We start from the raw sequence: 27,229 nt of genomic DNA, 5'->3' as shown, positions 1-27,229 counted from the left end.
ATACATTCAACTGACACATTTGAAAATGTTTATTAAAATTGATTTGAATGCACAAGGCACAAACTCTTTTATAACTTGGGAAAATTATAATAAAATCTTGTGAACGTTTTACATGTTCTTTTATGCGTTCAGTAGCCCGGGTCGTGCCGGGTTAAAGATTTATAGACACACCACATTGCGTAAAACCGTAGTATAAAAACCAACGGCTACGTCTTTTAATTTAATGTCGACACTTTATACCGGGTGTACGCCTACACCGGGATGTCGATGGTCGTGGCCATTTCGTAAAATGATGCCAAGGATATCCGGGACAACGGTCATTAAACCCCCCAAAGGCTTTTAAGAAACAAAACTGTTTAAATGAGCCGATCATATTATTTAATTAACCACCTAAGCGATGGAAAAATATAATGCTCAATCAAGCGGTATTAATATACCGTAACCCAAGCCCATATAGGGGAAATAAGTTAAAGTATTTACCTTTGCAAGTATATTTCCTTAATTTGGATTAAATCACCGATAGCTTTTACCGGGGGCTCCTAATCTGGAACGAAGGTTTTAATTAACCTCTTAGAATCCTAACGAGTCGTTATAATGGCCGTAGCCTAAACCGGTCGGTTCCGATATATATAGATATGGTTTAATCGCGTGAAAAGGCGAAAACCAAGAATGGAGTGCGATTCTGACCCAACAAGTTTAGAGACTTGTTTTATATGGGTTTATGGTTCACACTCTGGATTTTGGGGTCCAAATAATATAATTTGACCCGTATCGGCTAATTTATGAAAACTAGTTTCATAAGCCGAACCGTGCGCGCAATAGGCGAAACGGTTAACCATGAGAGTCGTACGTTTATTTCCTAAGTCAATATGCCTTAAATGGGTTGTGGTATCAGTAGGATACCTTCCGTGACGCCCGTAACGAGTTTAAGTTAATATTATGCCCCATAGGGGCTTTTCGGTCATTTTAAAGACTTTTAAAGAGCTTTTCGAGTTCTACAGGAAATCTGAGTTTCCCGAACAGTTTATAAAGTCTAAAATACTTTATTTATTATTTAAAATCAGTAGCAACTGGAATCGGGTCAAAAGACCTTGTAGAACTCATGTTTTGGCCGAAAAGGGCATATTCGGTATTTACCGAACCGTAGCCATAACCGCAGGTTATGAGCGAGGTAAAAATTATTAAAAATCTTTAAAATTCCCAAAATATTATTTTAATACAGTGGGTAAAAGTTTTGGTGACGAAATCTTGGTTTAGATAGGTGTTATGCTAATTGCGCCGTTTATTACTAAAGTTTACTTTAAATGCGCCATTTAGCATAACTCTCATTCTAGACCTCGGATTGACGTGAAACTTTAAGGACATGCTTATAATTTAATAAGCAAGGTTCTGGTCCGTTCACGCGTCCGAATTACTCGTTTTAATTTCAAAAGGCCGTTACGGTCAACTTTTAGGCGAATGACGGAAATGCGCAAAAGACTCGGATAACTCATGAACCGATCACAGAGGTTTATACCAACATGTGACCTGGTCCTAATAGAGTCCTAAGGCATATCTATACCTCACTAAAACGGGTCAGAACTGAAGTCAAAGCAAAAGTCAAACTTTTGCGACATTCGGCTCCGAACCGGTTTAATATAGCAAATGGTCGATTCAAACGAGCGCAAACAAGTTTATATACTTAATATCATGTTTTATAAGTGTCAAAACAGGTTTCATAACATGTACATTACAGATTATGCATAAATCGCTAAAATAGCTTTCTGTTGACTTTTTAACCGCACGTTTGACTCGATATTTGACATAGTTAGAGTGGTGATCAGGGGGAACCTTATTAGAGGTTTATTACCCACATAAATACCAACTCATAACCACTTTTGATTCGTCATAAGACTGAACCATCACTGAGTTATTTTAAAGTCAAACCGTATTTACGACGGTTTGGGTTTTAGCCATTTACTAAGGAAATGTGAAACCACAAAGGGTTAGATCACTTACAGAAGTTGAGTGAAGACTTAAGAACTCAGAGGGATGCTTGAGAGCTTCTTAGAATGATCAGATAGTGTGTTTTGTGTTGTGTGAATGTTATGAGCCAAACTTGGCTATTTATAGTGAAACTAAGCCCTCAAGATCATCACAACTCAGCCTACATTTGATCATGGATCATGGGCAGGTGTCCCTAAGGTGTATGGGTCAAGTGTAGGGTGCCCATGCCTCATTTATTGAGGTTTGATCGTTCACAATGCTCAAAAGGCAAGAAACTACAAAGTTTCTGCATCTGGGCACTTTACGCGACCCGCATGGGAGTCCCATGTACCTTTAACGCGGGTCGCCTAATATTCAAATATCAGGCGTGTAATTTAGGAGGCTCGCGGCCCGCCTACACTTAAGCTTAACCTTCACGCGGGTCGCGAGAGGCCTGTTTTTCAGATTTTTAAAATCTTTTGAAATGATTACGAAATCCTGGTAATTAATAACGAAATCTTTCGTAATGATTTACCTGACCTTTCGGGTTTGAAGGGGTAACTTTGCGGTTTGGCCCTCGGTTATTTACCGATAGGGGCCTCGTGTTATTTACCCGCATTATTAAGTCCCCGGTTAGTTTATTAATTATTTGGAAAGCCTTAACTTTCACTGTCGACGCTTTTAACCCTTCCCATACGAATCCGAGTATAACTTTCTCGTTTTAAGACGGAACTTCGCGGAATTTATACATTATATTCCAGTGAGTGTATAATACTGTTACGAAGCCTTGGGAACGTTAAAGGGTCACTCAGAGGTATAATTAAACATGTTGACACAGTTAACCCCTGTAGTTCGTAATCTCTCACTTTCTTCCGTGTTTCGCTTCCGTACGATCTACGATTTATTCGTTTGAAGGTACAAGCATTATTTAGGGTTACTATACAGTATATTTACCCTTGTTGACATTTATAACCCTCGAATTTATATACTTTCAAGGTTTGTCAAAATTAGTCCTTTATTTATTATCAATGCCACGTGTAAACAAATGACACGTGTTACCACATTATTGGACACAAAAATTCGAGGTGTTACATTAATCAAAGGAATCGAAGTAATCGAATGTTTAATCGACGCAAAACGCTTTACGACTGTGAATAGTAGGAAGTAAAAATGCGATAAAGTTAATCAATCAATAATCAAGCTACTCGAATCATCAACCGAACTCGAAACTCGAATTATGCGAATTTGGTGTTATTATAAGTGTGTGTGTGCCTTACGTGTTACCTGTGCGTGCTTACTTTATGTTATGTGTGGTGATCAATCGAATCGAAACTCGAAACTCAATCGAACTCAATCGAAATCGAATTATGATGAATCGTAGCGAAAGGATAGTGTGAAATATAGATGCTGGTATGTAGATATAGTGGTTGGGATTAAAAGTAATTTGAATAGGAAACTCTATCGTACTCGTATCATCTTCAATCAAAATCGAAATATCGGAAGTCGTCGCACCGAACGCTCAACGCAGGCTGATGATCGATCAGGCTCCTAGCCGATCGAACAGCCCAGCCGATCGGACGGACTGTCCGATCGAGCAGGCTGTCCGATCGGGATTCCTGGCCGATCGGCTAGCTCTTTCCCCTTTTGGAAGCCTATAAATAGGCCTGTCATTGTCATTCTTTCCACTTTTGGAAACCCTCTGACCGACCAGCTCGTGTTCTTCACTTTTTCTCAGATTTCTCTCAATCCCGGTAAGATTTCATCCTAAATCTTGTACGTTTTCGATCTATGCACACTCCTACACCTTTCTATCTTTCAAATCTTGATTTCTAACCATGAAATCATCAAGATCTAAGTATTATAGGATGATGTCATCATGGTGTTCTTCAAGAACTTCATGTTTTGGCCTCAATCCACCAAGAATCACTTGGATCTAGCCGATTTCCACATAAACGAACTAAGATCTATCACAGATCTGAACATTTACATGGTGTGAAGGATTGAAAGAATGATTTCCAACTTTCTTTCAACTCTTTTACACTCAATGCCTTCAAACCTGTAGAAATGGAGCTTGAGCCAACTCACTAATCATTCTAATGGTTGTGTGGTTCAAGATTCGGATTCTATCTACGAGGTTCACCGATTTCGGGTTAAACTATAAACTCCATTCCGAACCGTTCACCGGCCGGACTTGGGTGATTCCTATCCGAGCAGGGGAAACAAGTAAGAACGAAGGTGCCATGGTTTAGCTCGTTGTCAAAATACCTCGATATAACGTCAAACAATCCGAACAACCAAGTGTTAGACGAACAGGCCGACCAGGTCAGAATGCTGGCCGATCGAACAGACTGTTCGAACGAACAACCCAACCGATCGGACATGCCAGCCGATCGACCGGGCCAGCCGATCGGCTAGCACATGGCCCCACTCTTCAACAATTTCATGAAGTATAGTATTGAACGAAGTGATGTTCGATCGAACTACGGTTTGGGTTGAATTACTCTTCGGATCATGAGATACTATGCTTCAACCCTTAATCGATTTTTCAACTCGTTCGAAGTATTGGAGTGCCACCCGATCGAACATGTTGTTCGATCAGGTGATATCCTGCTGAGGACTACTACTGAAGTGTCTAACCGATCGGTTAAGCCGGCCGATCGAACGGCCCGTTCGATCGATCGACCTGAAAGGTAAGAACACTTCAATGTTCTCAAATACTACAACGAAAAATTCAAAAGGACAAGCCATCATACACAAACACATCCTACTCAAAGGAAGAAACAATCCACTCGAACAGTCCACCCGATCGAGCTTACCGACCGATCGAACAGGCTGTCCGAACGGACTGTCCAACCGAACGAACAACCAGTTCGATCGAATCTACAGTTCGATCGACCAGGCTGTTCGACCCATCATCACTTGTTTCCATTTTACGCGTTACTCATCATTATGCTATCGAACTATTCAGGCTAACCCTACTCTCAAGCGCTCCCTTCAATCCATCAATCAATCGCTGTGAGTATACTCGAACCCTTTTTGCTTTAGCACTTTTGGGTGTTACATACGTTACTTATCTAAAATCACAATCGAACACACTACTCAATTATTTAAACGCTAACCGTTCTGCATGTATTACGTGACTAAATGAATGCGTATTGTTATGTTTACACGTGGAATGCTGTCTACCTGCCTTAACGACGTAGTACTATAGTTTGGACTCAACACCCGTTCACACGGGGGTTGTTAAGGACAATTACTTGCATGGATTACAATGATAATCATGTATTGCGAACTGCCTCGGGCAGTCAACCCGCAGTCATTGGTATCGATAGATCCATGTCGATACTTAACATGCTTCGTTTTCCTCTGTGTACGTGCTGGTTATGCGTAAACAATTTCGAACTCTATATGCTATATCAAACTTGTATGCTCACCTTTACATTTTATGTATTGACTTTATTTTAACGTATGTGATAGGCAATTAGGATGCTCATCTGCTAGGAAGGCGAGCCTAGAATAAGCGTCTAGAGCATAGTTGTCTGTAGATCTTGCAGATCGAGTCTTTAGAAGCATTCGAACAATTTTTATATTTAAAATCTGAGTTGTCGGAACAGAATATTTGACTTGATATTATCGGTAATAATTTGTTTGCTATTTGAGGTACGGTATGGGACGTATTATATAAATTGAATAGTGATAATAATTGTTATGGAAACTTCTGGACAATCTGTTTCGCTCAGTGCCATGCCCCGATGATTCCGCCATCGGTTGGGGTGTGACAGATTGGTATCAGAGCCATAACTATAGGGAATTAGGCAAGACACGACCTAGTCCGGTCGCTGTCTTAGCGACCTAGACTATAGTTAGGAACCAACATACCAAGTTTATGTGCTATATCCTGTTACTCTTCGCTATCACTGCACTCGAATTCACAAATAGAGTCAAGCGATTTAGTCGATATTAGGTGTGAAAACCGCAGACTCTTGACTAAGTTGTTTGATCAATGCTGATTTTACTAATTTATCAATGATTTTCTCTAACAAACAAGGAGAATTATACCAAATCAGGAGTGAAATCCATATTTTGATGAATAATCTCCTCAAATTTTACTAAAACATGGAAGAAGTTGCTAAGCTGGGGGTGAAACCCTAACCTTGATAACTTGTTCCGGATTTTTATTTATCTCACCAAAGCCTCGACGGACTCCAACGACCTGAACTCATGAGTATGACCTAGGGAATGCGTGTTGAATGCCCAAGAATCGAGGCAGAACACGAACCTGAAAGTCGAAATGTGACGACAAGTCTGTTGTGAATAGTCGAATCGCTTTGCGTAGTCGACGTCTAATAGCCGCAGACAATCTACCTCTCGATTTTATGTGTTTCGATTCTGAGCCCGCAATTGCCTACTCTGATCGTTCGTCGATTTTATATGTTTTATGTGTACATATCCGTTTATGTGTTTAAATTTTTGGACAATTATTCGATTTTTGCTATCACTTCGATCGACACACACGACTCGTATTGCTATTCTATCTCAATACGCTAACAAGTCGCTGCAATTCAAGGCGACACTAAGCTATCTATACGCTCATGTTATACTCGACATGCTATACGATTATACGATACTACTCGATATACTATACGAACGACACGCGAGCTTTGAATGATAGGTTTCTGTATTTTGACTACCTCTGTGATTAAATGCCTATGTGCTTATGTGCTTCTGTGATTCTGTGCCCTACGTGCTTATGTGCTTCTGTGCCCTACGTGCTTATGTGCTTCTGTGACTATGTGATTTGGTGCTTATGTGTTGATGTGATTCATGCCTTATCGTGTTCCTGAGCTTTAGTAAGTAGTAGACATGTGAGATGAGATTAGATTTGTTGTATCTGAGACCTATGACGATGTCTGTTGCAGACCATGTCATCATTTGGACACCGAACCCCTCTTACCCGCCAAGAAAAGAGAGACAAGCGTTTCGCTGCTATCATCGCCAAGCAATTGGCAAAATTTGTAAGCGAGGTGTATGAAAACGTCAGCAAATCGTCTGAGGAATCGCGAACCGATGCTCCTAAAGATGCTAACAAGACTGTTTTCAGCTTCAAATAGTTCAAAGCATGTGGACCAAAAGAGTTTACCGGAGAAGATGGCCCTACCGCCATGTTTCAATGGTTTGATTCGGTTGAAGTCACTCTGCGCCAAAGCGGCTGTCCTGAAAATCTCCGTACCCTCAATGCGACCGGTGTCTTCCAGTCCCGAGCTTTAGACTGGTGGACGGCCGAACGAAACAAAAGCGGGAATGATGCAACTTGTGAGCTGACTTGGGAAGAGCTGAAGGCCATCATGATGGACGAATTCTGCCCTCCCCATGAACGCCAAAAGCTGGAGGACGAGTTTTGGAACATCAAGCAGAAGGATGGAGACAACGCTGCTTTAACTGCTTGCTTCAAGCAGCTTAGCATTTTCTGTCCCGATCAAGTCAAGACGCCGGACATGGCCGTCAAGAAGTATATTCGAGCTCTACCTGATTGTGTTGCCGACTTTGTTCACGCCGCCAAGACATCATCAATTGAGGAGACCTACTTGCTTGCCACCGAGATCAATGACAAGCGGGTAAAGTCTGGTTTCTGGGATAAGCCATCCAAGTCTCTGCATCAAGCTACTACTGCACCAACCGCCGACACCACCACTGCTCAACCATCCAAGTCATCACGTCGCAAGAAGAAGCACAACAACAGCAGCTCCAGCAACAAGAACTGTGCCGTCACAACAACTGCTGCCCCTCTGCAAGCCGTACAGGCTCAGCAGCAGTCTCATCACCGACCAGCTCCAGTGACCAACGTACCGCCAGCAAAGCGTGCTTACACAGGTCCCCACCCGCTCTGCCTGACATGCTCATATCATCATCCGGTGGGAATCGCCTATCGTTTCTGTGCTCACTGCAATCTCTACGGTCATTTCACTGCGAACTGTCGCTATGGTCCCCGTAACACCGCTGCTCCTGCCGCCGGTCATCAAGCTCTACTCCCAGCCCCTCAAGGCCAACCCGCAGCTCAAGCACCCGCGGTCAATGCTCGAGTCTACTTTGCATGTGGTGACCCTAAACATTTTGCAAATATGTGCCCAAACAGGGTTGTGAAACAAGAGCCCCAGCAGCAGCAGCAGCAACCTCAGCAGCAGCAACAAACAGCCCGTGCCAGAACCTTCAACATCAACGCCCGTCAAGCTCAGGCTGACAACAACGTGGTTAATGGTACGTTCCTTGTGAATGGTATTTATGCATCGTGTTTGTTTGATACTGGAGCCGATAACTGCTTTGTGTCGTTTGAATTCGAGAAGCTCCTTAGTCGTAAGTGTTCTTATCTCCCCTCGTCATTCGAAGTTGAAGTCGCTACAGGAAGAACTGTCGCCGTTAACTCTGTTCTCCGTGATTGTACTCTCGAGCTCAATAATCACATCTTTCCAATCGACCTTATTCCGATGTAGCTCAGAAGTTTCGACATCATAGTAGGCATGGACTTTCTTCGCGAAAACCATGCTGAAGTTGCGTGTTTTGATAAAATGATTCGATTCTCGCTCGCGAATGGTGATCTATTATGTGTATACGGCGAAACAGCTTCAAAAGGTCTCAAGCTCATGTCATGCATCCAAGCTAGCAAGTATCTCCGCAAGGAATACAAAGCTTTCTTGGCCAACAGTGTAGTAGCAGAGAAGGAAAAGAAAAGGAAGGCCGAAGTCAAAGACGTTCCAGTGGTCCGTGAATTTCCTCAGGTGTTCCCTGATGATCTTCCTGGACTACCGCCAAGTCGTGATATCGACTTTCGTATCGACCTTATTCCTGGAGCTAACCCTGTTGCCAAAGCCCCTTATCGACTCGCGCCATCCGAAATGCGGGAACTTTCGAACCAACTTCAGGAATTACTCGAAAAAGGCTTTATTCGCCCGAGCACCTCTCCTTGGGGCGCGCCAGTCCTTTTCGTTAAAAAGAAGGATGGGTCGTTTAGGATGTGCATCGACTATCGGGAGTTAAATAAGTTAACCATCAAGAATCGTTACCCTCTGCCTCGAATCAATGACTTATTTGATCAGCTGCAAGGTGCTAAGTGTTTCTCGAAGATCGATCTACGTTCAGGCTATCATCAATTGCGGATTCAAGAGGAAGACATCCCTAAAACCGCTTTTCGAACCCGTTACGGCCATTACGAATTCGTTGTTATGCCTTTTGGTTTAACTAACGCACCCGCGGTTTTCATGGATCTGATGAATCGCGTGTGTAAGCCATTTCTAGACCGTTTCGTCATCGTGTTCATCGACGATGTCTTGATCTATTCTAAGTCGAAAACCGAACACGCGCAACATCTACGTTTGGTTCTCGAGCTACTCCAGGGGAATCAACTCTACTCCAAGTTCTCCAAGTGCGAATTCTGGCTGGAGGAGGTTCAGTTTCTGGGTCACATCGTTAATAGTCAAGGTATTCATGTCGATCCCGCGAAGATTGAAGCAGTTAAGAGCTAGATTACGCCTAAGAACCCGTCCGAAGTTCGTTCCTTTCTCGGACTAGCGGGCTATTATCGACGATTTATCGAAGGATTCTCTAAGATCGCAGTGCCGCTTACCGCCCTTACTCATAAAGACAAGCCTTTTGTTTGGGGAACTGAACAAGAGTCTGCTTTTCAAACCCTCAAGCATATGCTTTGCAATGCTCCTGTTCTCACGTTGCCCGACGGAAACAACGATTTCATTGTCTATTGTGATGCTTCCAACCTTGGTCTTGGCTGTGTTCTCATGCAACGGGACAAGGTTATAGCTTACGCATCTCGTCAGCTCAAAATCTACGAGAAGAACTATACAACCCATGATCTCGAGCTAGGCGCAGTTGTTTTTGCTTTGAAGATTTGGCGACACTACCTGTATGGTACCAAGTGTACGATCTTCACCGATCACAGGAGTTTACAACACATCTGTAATCAGAAAGAACTTAACATGCGTCAACGCCAATGGGTAGAACTTCTCAACGATTACGACTGTGAGATCCGTTATCACCCAGGCAAAGCAAATGTTGTTGCCGACGCGCTCAGCAGACGGAGTTATTTGCTCAGTATTCGCAATACCCAAGCCCAGCATGATCTCGAAACCCTCATCCGCGAAGCCCAGCATGCTTGTTTTAACGAACGCACTTTGAAGAAAGAGAGGATTTATCACGATGGAGCTCAGCTGGTAAGCAAAGAAAATGGGATTTTCTATTATCTGGACCGAATTTAGATCCCTAAGCAGACCGATTTGCGAAAGATTATAATGGACGAAGCCCACAAATCCCGATATTCTATTCATCCCGGTGCCGATAAAATGTACCAGGACCTTTGTTACAAGTACTGGTGGCCGTGTATGAAACAGGATATCGCTCTTTATGTTGGAAGTTGCCTGACTTGTGCAAGAGTTAAGGCTGAACATCAACGACCTTCTGGCTTACTCGAACAACCTCCAATCCCTATATGGAAGTGGGAGAGTATAGCTATGGATTTCATAACCAAACTTCCGCCCACGCCATCAGGTCACGACAACATTTGGGTTATAGTTGATCGTCTGACCAAATCAGCCCACTTTTTGCCAATACGGGAAGACTACAAGGTAGAACGACTAGCCCGAATCTACACCGACGAGATCATTTGTAATCATGGTACGCCTCGTGACATCATTTCAGACTGTGATGCTCGGTTTACCTCGCGATTGTGGGAAATGTTTCAAGCAGCTCTTGGTACGACGCTTAACCTGAGTACCGCATTCCATCCTCAAACCGACGGACAGACTGAAAGAACAATCCGTACTCTTGAAGACATGCTCCGTGTGTGTGTCATAGACTTCGGTGGTAGTTGGAACAAATACCTACCGTTAGTTGTATTCTCGTACAACAACAGCTATCATGCCAGCATACAAATAGCACCATTCGAGGCCTTATTTGGAAGAAGATGTCGTTCGCCTATTGTGTGGCACGAGATCGGTCACTCGCAATTAACCGGTCCCGAGCTACTACAAGAAACGACTGACAAGATCCTCCAGATTCGAGACAACTTGTCGAAAGCCAGGGATAGACAGAAAAGTTACGCCGATAGAAGACGCAAACCCCTTGAATTTGACGTTGGCGACTACGTACTCCTAAAGGTATCACCTTGGAAGGGTGTGGTCAGATTCGGCAAGAAAGGGAAACTAGCGCCTCGATATGTTGGACCTTTTAAGATTCTGGAAAGGATCGGCAAAGTCGCCTACAGACTTGAACTACCGGAGGAACTTAGTAACGTCCACCCGACTTTCCATGTGTCAAACCTCCGAAAATGCCTAGCTGATCATGATCTGATTGTACCTCTCGACGACCTTCAAGTCAATAAAACGCTGCATTTCATAGAAAAGCCTGTCGAAATTATGGATCGCCAAACCAAGCAACTCAGACGCTCGCGCATCCCTATCGTGAAAGTCCGATGGGAAGGCAAACGAGGCGCGGAGTTTACCTGGGAACTCGAAAGTGACATGAAGGCTAAGTACCCGCGGTTGTTTAAATGAAGATCTGAAGCGAGAAATTGGTAAGATCATTCACGGTGCTGTGCAGCTTTCAGCCTAATTTCGGGACGAAATTCCCTAAACAAGGGGAGGCTGTAACACCCCATGTTTTCAAATGTCAAAGTCAAAGTCAAAGTCAAAGTCAAAGTCAAAGTCAAAGTCAAAGTCAATTTTGACTTCTTTGACTGTAATTAGTCTATTTTATGTTTTATAATTTGTATTATGTGGAGTAAGTGTTGTTAATCAAAGGAATCGAAGTAATCGAATGTTTAATCGACGCAAAACGCTTTACGACTGTGAATAGTAGGAAGTAACAATGCGATAAAGTTAATCAATCAATAATCAAGCTACTCGAATCATCAACCGAACTCGAAACTCGAATTATGCGAATTTGGTGTTATTATAAGTGTGTGTGTGCCTTACGTGTTACCTGTGCGTGCTTACTTTATGTTATGTGTGGTGATCAATCGAAACTCGAAACTCAATCGAAATCGAATTATGATGAATGGTAGCGAAAGGATAGTGTGAAATATAGATGTTGGTATGTAGATATAGTGGTTGGGATTAAAAGTAATTTGAATAGGAAACTCTATCGTACTCGTATCGTCTTCAATCGAAATCGAAATATCGGAAGTCGTCGCACCGAACGCTCAACACAGGCTGATGATCGATCAAGCTCCTAGCCGATCGAACAGCCCAGCCGATCGGACGGACTGTCCGATCGAGCAGGCTGTCTGATCGGGATGCCTGGCCGATCGGCTAGCTCTTTCCCCTTTTGGAAGCCTATAAATAGGCCTGTCATTGTCATTCTTTCCACTTTTGGAAACCCTCTGACCGACCAGCTCGTGTTCTTCACTATTTCTCAGATTTCTCTCAATCCCGGTAAGATTTCATCCTAAATCTTGTACGTTTTCGATCTATGCACACTCCTACACCTTTCTATCTTTCAAATCTTGATTTCTAACCATGAAATCATCAAGATCTAAGTATTATAGGATGATGTCATCATGGTGTTCTTCAATAACTTCATGTTTTGGTCTCAATCCACCAAGAATCACTTGGATCTAGCCGATTTCCACATAAACGAACTAAGATCTATCACAGATCTGAACATTTACATGGTGTGAAGGATTGAAAGAATGATTTCCAACTTTCTTTCAACTCTTTTACACTCAATGCCTTCAAACCGGTAGAAACGGAGCTTGAGCCAACTCACTAATCATTCTAATGGTTGTGTGGTTCAAGATTCGGATTCTATCTACGAGGTTCACCGATTTCGGGTTAAACTATAAACTCCGTTCCGAATCGTTCACCGGCCGGACTTGGGTGATTCCTATCCAAGCAGGGGAAACAAGTAAGAACGAAGGTGCCATGGTTCAGCTTGTTGTCAAAATACCTCGATATAACGTCAAACAATCCGAACAGCCAATTGTTAGACGAACAGGCCGACCATGTCAGAATGCTGGCCGATCGACCGGGCCAGCCGACCGGCTAGCACATGGCCCCACTCTTCAACAATTTCATGAAGTATAGTATTGAGTGAAGTGATGTTCGATCGAACTACGGTTTGGGTTGAATTACTCTTCGGATCATGAGATACTATGCTTCAACCCTTAATCGATTTTTCAACTCGTTCGAAGTATTGGAGTACCACCCGATCGAACATGCTGTTCGATCAGGTGACATCCTGCTGAGGTCTACTACAGAAGTGTCTAACCGATCGGTTTAGCCGGCCGATCGAACGGCCCGTTCGATCGATCGACCTGAAAGGTAAGAACACTTCAATGTTCTCAAATACTACAACGAAAACTTCAAAAGGACAAGCCATCATACACAAACACATCCTACTCAAAGGAAGAAACAATCCACTCGAACAGTCCACCCGATCGAGCCTACCGGCCGATCGAACAGGCTGTTCGAACGGACTGTCCAACTGAACGAACAACCCGTTCGATCGACCAGGTTGTTCGACCCATCATCACTTGTTTCCATTTTACGCGTTACTCATCATTATGCTATCGAACTATTCAGGCTAACCCTACTCTCAAGCGCTCCCTTCAATCTATCAATCAATCGCTCTGAGTATACTCGAACCCTTTTTGCTTTAGCACTTTTGGGTGTTACATACGTTACTTATCTAAAACCACAATCGAACACACTACTCAATTATTTAAACGCTAACCGTTCTGCATGTATTACGTGACTAAATGAATGCGTGTTGTTATGTTTACACGTGGAATGCTGTCTACCTGCCTTAACGACGTAGTACTATAGTTTGGACTCAGCACCCGTTCACACGGGGGTTGTTAAGGACAATTACTTGCATGGATTACGGTGATAATCATGTATTGCGAACTGCCTCGGGCTGTCAACCCGCAGTCAGTGGTATCGATAGATCCATGTCGATAATTAACATGCTTCGTTTTCCTCTGTGTACGTGTTGGTTATGCGTAAACTATTTCGAACTCTATATGCTATATCAAACTTGTATGCTCACCTTTACATTTTATGTATTGACTTTATTTTAACGTATGTGACAGGCAATTAGGATGCTCATCTGCTAGGAAGGCGAGCCTAGAATAAGCGTCTAGAGCATAGTTGTCTGTAGATCTTGCAGATCGAGTCTCTAGAAGCATTCGAACAATTTTTATATTTAAAATCTGAGTTGTCGGAACAGAATATTTGACTTGATGTTATCGGTAATAATTTGTTTGCTATTTGAGGCACGGTATGAGACGTATTATATAAATTGAATAGTGATAATAATTGTTATGGAAACTTCTGGACAATCTGTTTCGCTCAGTGCCATGCCCCGATGATTCCGCCATCGGTTGGGGTGTGACAATGTCCATTTTGGTCAAATAATCATAAATACTAGACTTGGTTACACAAAAAAACTAGGTCTTCAATACTGATTTGGGTGCCCTCTTCATGGTTTGCACTACTAAAGTTATAGTAAAGTTGTCCGATTTTAGTGCAGCTTATCTTTAAACCTTTACATTATAAAGTTGTTTGTTGCTTCTCTAACCTCTCATTAACCTCGTTTTACTCTCTTCTACTAAATATTTTCATCCGTGTATCTGTGTATAATATATATATATATATAGGGTCGGGATTTAGAGAAAACGGTAGAAAGTGTGAGAACGGTGAGAATGGTGAGAACGCTTATCGATCGTCCGATCAAAACAATCTATGGACTAGATTGGCGCAGTGGCGTTTTCGTAAATAACATCAATTTTATTACGTGGACGCGCTTCATTAAGGGTAAAAGGACTTTTTGACTTCTCCACACAAAACGCCATCTCATGAAATAAAACGCCAAAAACAAAAATCACACACCATTCTAAGTAAAACGCCATTAGATATAAAACACCAAGCTTAATTATAGTAAAATCTCGCCTAAAAAAACCGCCAAAAATCCTATATATACAACATCTCAGACCTTCAATTAAAAACACACACAAAAACCCAAACGCCATATTTGATATATCCAATTCACCTTAGAAACGCCAAAAAACCCAAACATCAAATATTTTCTAACCCAAAACGTTTTTTTTTTGAAATTCAGTTTGGTTGTCAGTAAGACTTCGCTCAATGAAATAGACAAAATCCTTAAGTGAGGATAATGTCCATTTCATTGAGTAAAATCTTATTGACTTATCCTCAACTTCCATCCAATTTATAACGCCAAAACATACAAAAACATTATTGAGGTTTGTTGTCAATAAAGTTTAGCTGTATGGGGTTGACAACATTGTCAGTTATCTTTCTTAACCGAGGATTAACAATGTTGTCCATCTCATACAGCAAAACATTATTGATTTTAGCATGATCAAAATTTGAGGTTTAAGGTGCTCTTATTTCGTGGCGTACTTTTTATCGGTAAAACGCCAAAAAAGTTAAAAAATCAAACATCATCGATTGTAAAAATTCAAGATTGTTGGCTGAAGGGTCTAAACTCAATAACATTTTGCTGCATGAGATGGACAAATCTTCAAGAAAAAGATGCTAATGTCAGACTGTGTGCTTCCAAACAGCCACACAAAAAACTACTTGAAAAAAAAAACAAAATGAATCATACGAAAGTCGAACCAGCCAGTTAACATGATTCAAAAAAGAAGAAAGAGACCGGTGACAGTGAAGATTTGGAAGATCAATTGTTTATGTATTTTTTTTATTTTCCTTTTCAATTAATTGTTATATAATAAAAACGTCATATATAATAAAAACGCCAAAACAGCCAAAATGCTTGTTTAAACGATATCATCCTGTTAAACGCCCCAAAAAAAACTCTCAAACTATAATAAAATTACTTTGAAAAATTATTATAAAAAACCCAAAAAAAATAAAAAATAAAAAGCAAACTTGAAAATGTAACTAGAAACTGTAAATACAAATCAGTAATACTGAAGATAGGGAAAATTCATTATATTAGAATCTAAAACGCCAAACTTGAAAGATGGGACGTGTTACAGACTTCAGATATAAAGCTTATCAAAAACAATAATTACAAAAGAGTAACTGAAAAGACGAATACTTTATTATAATAATGCACTGCCTAATTTAGGCGCCAAAAAGACATCTTATAAAATGATACGTCTCAGCAACTTTCATTTGATCAAACCAAAAAAACAAACGCCAATACTACTAAATACCACTCACTGTAAAACGTCAAAAAATAAAAAAAATCAAAGATGGCTAATATGCTTTCTTTGATATTCAGTATTGTTCCTCGTAAAGTTTCACTGAATGAATTGTTATCAGAGGGGAGTAACTCAGAAAGATTTTGCTGTATGAGATGGACAAAAATTCAAGAGAAAGATACTAATGCAAGTCATATGGCATTTTGTATTTTTTGTTCTTGAAGAAGGTTTGGATGAGGAGAAGACATCGATGACAATGAAGAGTGGGTTGATTATAAAGATGAAGATCCAAATAAAGAAAAAGTGAAAAACCCACTCACACCTCATAGATCTATGTCCCCAAACATCCACAAAAAAGCCAGTTCAACAGACGAGCAGAAAAAAAAATTAAACCGATGGGTTTTTTAAGTTTGACATAAAACGCCATATATTTAGGGACAGTTCTTGTACTATTAAAGAAGAGAGAGACTGATGACAGTGAAGATTATGAAAAGAGATCCGATTAGGATTTTTAATTTATTTTCTTCACTTGTATTTTTTTCCTGTGGTTGAAATATAATTTAACAATAGTAAAACGCCAAGATACCACAAACGCCAAAATATTTATAAAAAATAATAGAACAATGGGCCATCTTGTTTAAAACCCCTTGAAAAACGCCATTCAAATAGATTTCCTGCCCCCTGGGTTCCAATGGCATACGATTTGAATAAACGCCATAAATGCCAAAATGTTGATACAAGGAAACCATTAAAACACCATTAATTATTGAATTTGGTTAATGCCAAAAATCTTAAAAACCAAAAATTAAAACAATATTGGGAAAAGCGGAACTGGAAAAGCAGAAGATGAATGGACAAAAAAGCCCCTTCGCCCTTTTCTAAGCGGCGTGACACATGTTGGGCCAGGAAGCGTTCTCACCGTTCTCACACTTTTGAGCGTTTTCTCCTGATCCCGTTTCTCTCTCTCTCTCTCTATATATATATATATATATATATATATATATATATATATAGGGTAAGGTTCATGCGAGAACCACCTTTATTGCTAGAACCGCGAGAACCAATGTGAACATAACCTAAAATAGCTAAAAAAACCTAACCCCCACCCCCCCCCCCCCCCAAAAAAAAAAAAAACTAAACCCCCTCCCCCCAAGCTAAATGCTAAAAACTAAAACCCCAAAAAACCTAACCCCCTCCCCCACCCCCCCCCATGCTAAAATGTTAAAAATTAAACCCCAAAAAACCTAAAACAATAAAAAAAATCAAAAAAAATAAAAAAACACACAAAAATTATTTTTTTTTAATATTCTTTAAGTTAAATCGCTACTTTTAGTAGCCAATTTTTCTTTTTTTAAATTAAATTTTTTTTTGGCTACTAAAAGTAGCGATTTTTTTATAAAAATTATTAAAAAAAAATTATGTGTTTTTAGCTATTTTTAGGTATTTTTGGTTGTGTTCACATTGGTTCTCACGGTTCTCGTAATAAAGGGTGGTTCCTAACGGATCCTTTTCCTATATATATATATAGAGAGAGAGAGAAAGTATAATGTACAAAAACCATTAACCTACATTAACGTACGACAACTAGCGTAATTAGAGTCCATGCGTGATTATCAACAAGGTTTCATAAAATGAACTAGCGTAATTAGGGTCCAATGCGTGATTATCTTACAAAAATGATCCCATGCGTTATTTTTGTGTCCCATGCGTGATTAGGGCCGGATCCGACGGTTCCCTGCTTCGCGTATGTGATGTACGATAACACTTAATGTACGTTAACCCCTCCCTATATATATATATATATATATATATATATATATATATATATATATATGGTAGGAGTTGGCTACAAAGCCAACTTTTCCTACAAAGTGTAGGAAGCCATATCCTTATGACATGTGGCAATTAGATATTTTTATCAAAAGGGCATGATAGTAATTTGATAATTATTTTAATTATGGAATTTATTATATACTAAACTAAGTAATGAGAATTTTAAGGAAACTAAATAACTTTTTGATTTCAAATGTGAATCAATGATTATAATACAATCGCTTCAACATATTCACATTCAATTCGTATTTCATCTAGTTCGTCACATTGTGTTTTATCACTAAAACACACTTCTATGAACACATCTACGTTCTTTTTTAGCATCCGGTAACTGATTCGTCACATTGTGTTTTAGCAGCCAGTAACTGTTCAACATGTTGTGTTTTAGCAGTCCGTAATTGTAACTGGTTTTATCACATTGTGTTTTATCAATAAAACACAGTACTATAAACACATCTAGATCTTATTTATCGTTATTTTTTGTATGATTTGGTGTTTTCGAATGTGAGTGATTGGAGAGAGGGAAGGAGGGAGAGAAAATCGCGACAATTATGGAGGTGGTTTATGATTGACAGTTATTTCCTTATTTAAAACAAGTTAAATGACACATCTACCCTCATTCAATTAGATTAGCCTATTTTTAAGAAACATATATTACTAAAATGCCACCAAAATGATCTCAACCATAAAAAACACCTATCCAATGATCAAGATCACTTCCTACACTTTGTAGGAAAAACACACTTTGTAGAGGAACCCCACCCTATATATATATATATATATATATATATATATATATATATATATATATATATATATGGCTAGGTTCATTTCTGAACGATCCCCTTAATAGTGAACACTAGTGAACTAATCCAGCCTTTGATTATCAATACACACGTGTATACACAAGTGTAAATCAATGGCCATTAATGATGAAAATACACTAGTGTATTTTACGATTTGATAATGTAAATCAATGGCCAAGATTTGTTCACTAAGTTCACAAATACACTAGTGTTCACTCTAGAGCCCCACCCTGTTGGTGCATATTTTATATGTTCACCACTGTGTGAATAGGCTAGATAGAGCGTGTGTTGAATATTGTATAGATTAGTATGAAAACGAATAAGGTTTTGTATTGTAAATGTACATTCGTGCGGATGGAGTCAATCCGTACGAATGGACATCATGACAGATCTGCACGGATCTACATAGGTAGATCCGCACGAATGAGTAGATCCGTCCCAGGTGCATTCGTGATAAAGTCCATTCGCACATGTTGATCCTTGCGAATGGACTATGCTTATAAATAGGGTTGTGGTCTCCTCATTTGGACAAACTGTGGTTCCCAGAGGGGAGATGCTGTTCAATTGGTTTCGCGGGTATGTAACTTCAAATCATTGAATAGAAACCAGTTTAAACTGAACTGTTCGATGTCGATTCTTCTTCTACTCCTTTCTTCTCAATAATATTCTACAAAACCGGTTATCTCGGGGCCAAAACTCCATCAAACCTGCCGGATCCTGGAATCTCAATTATATATATATATATATATATATATATATAACAAGTTGGCGATTTTTACTATATTTTTATGGGCGTTCATTTAAATAAAAACTTTTTATTAAAACAAAAATTTGACTTTTCATTAAATTTTGTTTTTGTTAGATTTTAATTCCAAAGTTATTATTACTTAATATTTATTATTTGAATTTGTTTATTTGTTTAATTATTTATTTTAACTCCTATAAATTCCAAAGTTTTTATTATTTGATCTTTATTATATGAATTTAGAGTTAAATGTCCAGATAGTTCATGTGGTTTCGTCCATTTTCACCTTTAGTCCTTAACTTTCTAAAATTACAGTTATAGTCACCAACTTTTTATTTTCGTTCCCGAATGGTCCCTGGCGCGGATGGAGGTTAGTCTTTTCAGTTAAGTGGGTCTGAAATGACCTAAATACCATTACTATTAAAAAATAAATTTTAAATCATAATCACCTTCAATCCAAACACACCTCTTCTTCCTCATATTCAGATTCATCTTCAATCCAAACACACCTCTTCTTCCTAATTCTTCACCACCACCATCTCCAGCTTTCATCACCACCACCATCCACCTTTTACCACCGTACCCCACCTTTCACTCTGAATTGCCGCTACCCCCGTTATATTCTTCAATCATATTCTGAAAATCCTAATTAGACGCCACAGATATAAGAGCGTCAAGATCTTCTCCATGAAGCTGGTACTTAATCGTGTGAGGCTGATTGCAATATTCACTCACTTGCTTCAAAAATTCATCAAACGACATATTTTTCTGTATCGAAAATATATGTGTCTCATCTCCGACATATCTCAGTTTCTCGTCACCAGGTCTCGGCAAAATTTTACCATCGGAACTGCAAAGAAACTTTATCTTTTCTCGTTGAGAATCGTTTGACACTCGGTGGGGTGTAGATGGAGTTGAACCGATTACTGGTGCACTTGCCATTGAAATAATCTCAGGTGTATTTGAATTACTTACAAAATCTCTCCTTTCCAACCCGATCACACCGCTAATTTCGTTTTGACATCACTTTTTGATCCAACTATCAGCCCGTGGTTCGGGTCCATATCGTGTCCATTTGGAATTCTTCTCGTACCAAGATCCTGAAGAAACTCAAGGGAAAATTCCTCGCCCGTTTTTAGAGAAATATTGTTATTTGAACTCTTGCCCGCCACTAACCTAGTGTTTACGATTGTAGAACTCGAATCTTGCTCAAGCTCACTTGTCATAGCTGCAACATCAAATTCAGTTGCATCAAATTAAATGCATTTACCTTAACATTCTTTTCGTTTCAGTTTCATTAAGTGGTCGCCAGAATAACGGGGTAGCGGCAATTCGGAGTGAAGTGTGGGGTACGGTGGTGAAAGGTGGATGGTGGTGGTGGTGAGAGGTGGAGATGGTGGTGGTGAAGAATTAGGAAGAAGAGGTGTGTTTGGATTGAAGATGAATCTAAATATGAGAAAGAAGAGGTGTGTTTGGATTGAAGGTGGTTATTGATTTAAAGTTTACTTTTCAATAGTAAGGGTATTTAGTCCATTTCACACCCACTTAACTGAAAAGACTAACCTCCATCCGCGTCAGGGACCATCCGGGAATGAAATTGAAAAAGTTGGGGACTATAGCTGTAATTTTAGAAAGTTAGGGACTAAAGGTGAAAAAAAAGCAAAACCACTGGGACTATCCGGGCATTTAACTCTTGAATTTATTTATTAGTTTAATTATTAATTCTAACTCTTATTTGATTAAGTAACTAACTAGTCTGAGATCCCGCGAATTTCGCGGGTGGACTAACACACAAATATATAACTTAAAATTGTTGAAATAAGCCTTTGAAAGAAATAAACGTTCAAGTTGCTGAACCAAGTCAACTGATGATGCCTCATATTCATCCCACTCTATAGATATAAACTCTAATGGAAGCCTTATGAAAGAAATATTATAGCCGAAACGAATATATGCCCCATACAAATCGAAGTGCTTTACGTAACTCTTAAGTTATTGCACACTTGATATACCCGAACACACGCAGCCTCGTTACGGTATAGACATTATCCTCAAACACACTCACCCAAAACGGTAATCCCAATCACCCTCCACCCTATAAACTCAGACCTTACACGATGATAAACTAAACCGACCAAATTACTGAATCAATCGAACGACCTGACCCATTTATAGCACTTCCCTGGCTGTAGAATCTGCCTTCTGCAAATCTTCTTCGCTAGCAGCAAGCCCTCTAATAAGCCTGGAAACAGCGCCCTGCAATAAATCATTTCATAACGGGCCAAAATGGTGGAGGATAGGTCAGTCATGTTGAGGTCTAAACCAGCTTCTATAGATTATTCAACTTGACAAAATAAACTAATTGATGATGGTAGATAAGGGTCAAAACTGTTACGGGTCGACCCTACTCACAAACACACTTTTCACACATTTTCTTTAAACATTTTATAAAACTTAATGTGTAAAATATGATTAAAGAAACTATATTATTAAAGTAATAATCTAAAACTTTCATGATAACGATCTAAGTAGGTGCATGTTGAATAAAACTACAATCAGGGTGACTTTAAATCTGTGTGACCCGTTCCCTAATTAGACAAACTGTTTTAGTTGATCTGTTTGTTTGGGATAAAACATAACCTAAATCAACTCAAACATAACTAAATGGGTCAAAAGTACTAATTACAAACTATACTAAGGGTGACTTACAATCCTTTTCACACGGGTCAAACTACAATGAAGGTGACTTGGAAATAAGATCCATCAAATGCTTGTTTTATATCAAACTGGACACACTAAATTTTACGATACAAAATAGCTGAAGTAATTAGCTAATGTGATCACCCATGGGATGCTCCTTTTCCCCTTATCATACTAATATAGGTCAAAAGCTCTTTTTCCCCTTATGTAATTACCGCTTCCGGTTTTGTTTCTAAATGGGAAATCATTGCCACAATCATAGTTTATAACAGCTCTGCTAGTGCTTTCAAATTATTAATGCCTTCAAGAGATCCTAACATCTTTATACATAATTACAGTTTACAATTCCACAAATCATGCAACGCTTCAATAGTCCTATACCTGAAGTATCACATAGACAACAATCATCATAACCAGAGTAACATGTTAGTGTGTCGCGTGTGTTCGGTGTAAAAGATAATGCAAAATGTTGATCTTTATTACATTCTCAAACATCTAAACTAAAGTAGCCAGATTATTATATCATATAAGATATAATCCTCCCTTCCAAATTTTCACTAATTAACGTAAAATTTTAGATTTTTTCCACAAAAAATACATAATTAATCACAAAAGATTAGCCATGAATAAATCAAGATTAGTAAATAATGTATATCAAAGATGATGATTTCAAAAGGTAAAAGCTTAAAGCTAGTGGATATCATTTCCCAGTACCCCCAGCCCCTATGCACTCTCCCTTTTACCAGTGATAAGGTTAATAATCAAAGGCAGATTGGATTTTAACAATCCAAAGTATGACCCGTTGGCCGCTAACATTTCAAACTACCAATGGCACTCCTAATTTTCACGTTCATTGCCAAAAACAATCCCATTCTTATGGAAAAGTAACTCCGTCTGTTTGTCCCAAAACAAACAACTGTTTGATTATTATCCCAATCAGAATGTTGGTGTAAAATGTTTTGAAATGACATTATTGAAATATAGGGACGGACGTCCTTGAAAACAAAAGTGAAGTGCCATTATTATCGACCAATCAGTCAAAGTTTGGATAATTAAAATCCAATATGCCTAAATCTAAAGAATGGACCGGTCCATCAAACAGCACTCTGAAGTCTGAATAGTTACTTCAACTTAAATCAAACGCAAAGATGCAGCATTAAAAACAAAAAAAAAAAAATCTTGTTTTCTTACACCAATTTCAAGTTTTATAACTTTATTACCAATAAACTTCAATTTTCAAATATGACCATATAAAACAAAACACAACAATTAGCCAATTAGGAGTTCCTAAAATACCAAAAACTAATAAAATTCAAAATTCAATTAACACCTAAACTTACAACCTAAATTTGCCATAAACACATAATATTATAAACAAACAGATCACAAAAGCAACGAATTATATAAAAAAGGTAACTTACGAATCATTTGGCAACCATCCTGGCAATAAAATCCTCATACTTAATCTTGCCATCAGATCCAACATCAATCTCCTTAATCCACTCATCAAACTCGGAAGGCTCAAGCTTCTCCCCAATGCTGGTCAAAATATGTTTGAGATCGGCAACAACAACATATCCAATTCCTTCTTAAGACTTTTTCTTTTATAAAATGTAGGGGGTCTTCTATCTCATTGTCAATAATCCTATCAACGAATGGCACGATATTATTATAAATTTAACATGAAAGCTTCATATAGTCTGAAACACTGTAGTAGATCCATCAACTGGGTCATTGGCCAATGTTCAGATCTCCTTCACCAAATGCAGATACCATTAGTTAAAGTCTATTCATTCAGACAATATATCGAACACTTGGTGGGTGACCTTAGAAACATACATAAATATTGAAATCATATCCTATAAAAGAACTGTTCACAAACCTCTTAGGAGTTAGAGTGGTGACATTCACTTCTCCACTTCAGATAAAATTAAGCAAAATCTGCGATTTCCACTTAGATCGAAAATTTTCCCAAGCCCCCAGGTCTAAATCACAACAGAAAGATCGGTAATGCATTAACAAATCTCAATTGTGGATTATTCAAAAGATAATGCAGTTATTTATTTGTACCAAAAGCTTGGAAATAAAAAAAAAGGAATTAGAAGATAGTGTGATGTAGTGAGTAGTACGATAATGAAGATCAAACACGTTGATTCTGTGAATGCCCGTGTCGTTCTTCCCCAACCCCAAAATTCAACCCAAAGGGCTCGGAATTTGAAGTGAAAACTGTTTTTCTCAAAATTCAATTCTGATCTTTCATTTCACTAGGGCAATACATAAATAGAGACAGAAATTCGAAACGGGCCTAAAAAAGACAACGGGCCAAACACAAGCCCAAAAACAAAATGTCCAAAATACTTGAAAAAACATAAAAATGGAAAAAACTAATAGAAATAAGCGTTTTTTCGGCACGGACGATGACCCAAACCGCCGTAGGCAGTTTGCAGCAAGATAGAGCTCGTTCTCCCGTTCGTTTTGACTGGTCACACGCCCCAAACGGACCTCCGTAGCCCAAGTTAGAGCCATTTCAGCGAAGCCCCTTTTGTGACGCGATCTTGGGCCTCCAAGTACCGGATGGCCCGCTCTTCTACGCTTGGGCCCGCATCATAGTGAATGGCCCTAAATAGAACAGCCAACATCACCAATAGACACAATCAGCCACTAAATCTGAACAAAAATCTCACCTAACCAAACAAAATCATTATTCACTACCAGTATCGCGCTTCGGTCGCAACCAATCTACTCAATATATACATTGTTGATGTACGAATCAAAAGATCGCAATTAGGGCTTGCGACAATTAGATGAAGAAGAAAAAGAAAATCTTTGAATATGATTACCAACATCAGTTAGATTCTTCATTGAAAATAATCCATTGATCCAAGGTTGATTTGAAGAGAATGTAGAGTGAAGCCAGAGAGAAGAGAAACGGCTAAAAGAATGATTTAGGGTTTAAGTGGAGAATGATTTCAATTGATTAGGTTTCCAAAATTTAGGCGGTTTCAAAAACAAAAAAAGCGTAGAAAGGAGGAATGGTATTGGCGCTCAAAGGAAAAAAAGAGGAGACCATTACATGCCACGTGGCATCAAGCAGCCTAAGTACATGCCATGTGGCCTAAGATGGTTTTGCTTTATTATAAGGTACAGATACAGATATTCTACATCTATTTATATAAATTTATTATAAAGCTGTAATCGAAATTTATATCACATAGTCACAAAAGTTGTTTATCACACTATAATATACAATTTCTAAACTTCTCATTATTATTATACTTATTATTTCATTTCACTTCAAGATATTTTCGAATCTTGATCATTACAACAACAGTAAAATAATTGTCATTCTCGTAATTATTGGCGACCTGAACTAATCACAACCCTTTAGGATTAAGGTTTATGATCGATCAATCATCAATGGGTAGAAATAACCAATGCAACATGAACATGAACCATTGTTTATATTCAAGATTTCAAAAACAAAGATCTTGCTTTTGATCTTGTCATGTAACCTTTCAAGATGTTGTTGTTGATCTTCTTGGTCGCTCGTAACCTTGCAATAACACGTCGTATTTACAAAATAAAAAACGTTTGTTCATAAACTACTTTTAGGAGCAGACTCGAGTCTCTTTGCTAATAAGTCCAACGCTTCCTTCATCCAAGTATATTGACAAACTTCTTTAGCCTTTGATACGCTCATCCAAACTCGTTGACGAATGTCTTTCTCGGGCCATACGTCGAGTTCCTCCTTAACAAGTAACGGAAACATGCACCCCTCATAGTATGCATCATTGCCTTTGCTTTTAAAGCACCATTTACCCAACACCCGCTACAAAAGTTGAAGAAACATATGTTAATCCATTGTTAGAATAATAAAAAGAGCGACATTTGCCCATTTTGATGGTGACACTTCTTAAATAAACGAGCTTGAGCACTTTTAGGTCAAACAAGCTGAGCCCAAGCTCAGTCAGGCCCGGGCTCAACTTGTTGATGTCCCTAACACTAGCTTTCATAGAATGAGGAACCAACCTCAACTATTCCAAGCACTCCGGCTTCCTCCATCGACTCTCTTAGCGCGGCCTCTTTGATAGATTCATCGGATTCCCATCCACCCTGTAAACGTTAAAAACCATGCGTCAGTTTACCATAACTTTTTTTAAGACGAGAGTGGATACAATGGCAGAACCATACAACCTACAATATTTTCTATTAATAAAGTTTTCTAACACATAGGCGCAAACTGCAAACAGGTCGTGTTCACAGGTTGAGAAGTAAAAATGCGAAATGTATATACTATATATATACCTTAGGGAACAACATTCCTTTGCCTTTCCTTTGTGCACTAATGACAAGTACTTCTAATGCATCCTCTGACTTCCTGTCAGATCCATCTTTAATTCTGTAAGGTATACATCTGCATCAAATTCAAAACCCTATCAATAAACAAATTTCACCCACATCATACAGTTCTCAGCAAACATCATAGATTATACAAAACTAATAACCTGTTTTCTTTAAGTCGAAAACGTATAAAAGATATAGATAAAAGAGAGACTGACCCGACGAGTTGGCGTTGGTTCTGATTGTAACGCTGCAATTGGCGGCCGCTGCGAGAAACCATGGATACCATATTGTTAGGATAGATGGAAGAAGAAGAAGAAGAAGCAAGTGATGTTATGTGAGTGATGATATGAAGAAGATGGTGATTGTCTGATTTATGAAGGGTTAAAATAGGGGGTGCTGAAGAATGAAGAAGAAAAAAAGCGCGGATGCGCACGGGGGAATTGCGCGGATGTGTTCCAACTTTTAAGTCCACGCTGTATTTTCAACGATCAACTCTTCTGTGGCTACTTGTTGATAAATACAAAAGGTCAACTGTTTTAAGTCAACCCACCTATCCCAACATGATTTCATCATGTATTCAACTTATAAATAATAAAATAAAAGTATATGAAAAGTTCAATTTGTCCAGTGGGATTCATC

General features: G+C 39.1%; 1 protein-coding gene and 1 long non-coding RNA gene across 2 annotated transcripts; both read right to left on the bottom strand.

Moving 5' to 3' along the window:
- Window positions 1-21,459: 21,459 nt before the first annotated feature.
- LOC110912200 lies at window positions 21,460-24,418 on the bottom strand. The gene is made up of 3 exons (XR_002577769.2): window positions 24,129-24,418; window positions 23,668-23,891; window positions 21,460-21,802 (listed from the first exon to the last, which is right to left on the bottom strand). It is a non-coding gene; the product is annotated as an uncharacterized LOC110912200 (long non-coding RNA).
- A 1,270-nt stretch (window positions 24,419-25,688) lies between these two features.
- On the bottom strand, window positions 25,689-27,020 carry LOC110912201 (nudix hydrolase 18, mitochondrial). The gene is made up of 4 exons (XM_022156875.2): window positions 26,806-27,020; window positions 26,552-26,660; window positions 26,276-26,359; window positions 25,689-26,075 (listed from the first exon to the last, which is right to left on the bottom strand). The coding sequence occupies exons 1-4, from the start codon at window positions 26,874-26,876 to the stop codon at window positions 25,842-25,844; spliced, it is 498 nt and encodes a 165-aa protein (XP_022012567.1). The 5' UTR covers window positions 26,877-27,020; the 3' UTR covers window positions 25,689-25,841.
- Window positions 27,021-27,229: the final 209 nt, after the last annotated feature.

This window comes from Helianthus annuus, chromosome 15 (genome assembly GCF_002127325.2).
Source record: "Helianthus annuus cultivar XRQ/B chromosome 15, HanXRQr2.0-SUNRISE, whole genome shotgun sequence".
In the NCBI taxonomy this organism is placed as follows: domain Eukaryota; kingdom Viridiplantae; phylum Streptophyta; class Magnoliopsida; order Asterales; family Asteraceae; genus Helianthus; species Helianthus annuus.
The sequence above is the reverse complement of the archived record's forward strand: the minus strand, read 5'-3'. Positions and strand labels throughout refer to the sequence as shown.

Excerpts from the sequence above, each read along its gene's own strand:
- LOC110912201 (XM_022156875.2), bottom strand. The coding sequence starts at position 26,876 with ATGGTATCCATGGTTTCTCGCAGCGGCCGCCAATTGCAGCGTTACAAT. Across the intron at positions 26,661-26,805 it reads AACCAACGCCAACTCGTCGG|ATGTATACCTTACAGAATTA; the intron begins GTCAGTCTCTCT and ends AATTTGATGCAG. Across the intron at positions 26,360-26,551 it reads AAGGAATGTTGTTCCCTAAG|GGTGGATGGGAATCCGATGA; the intron begins GTATATATATAG and ends TAACGTTTACAG.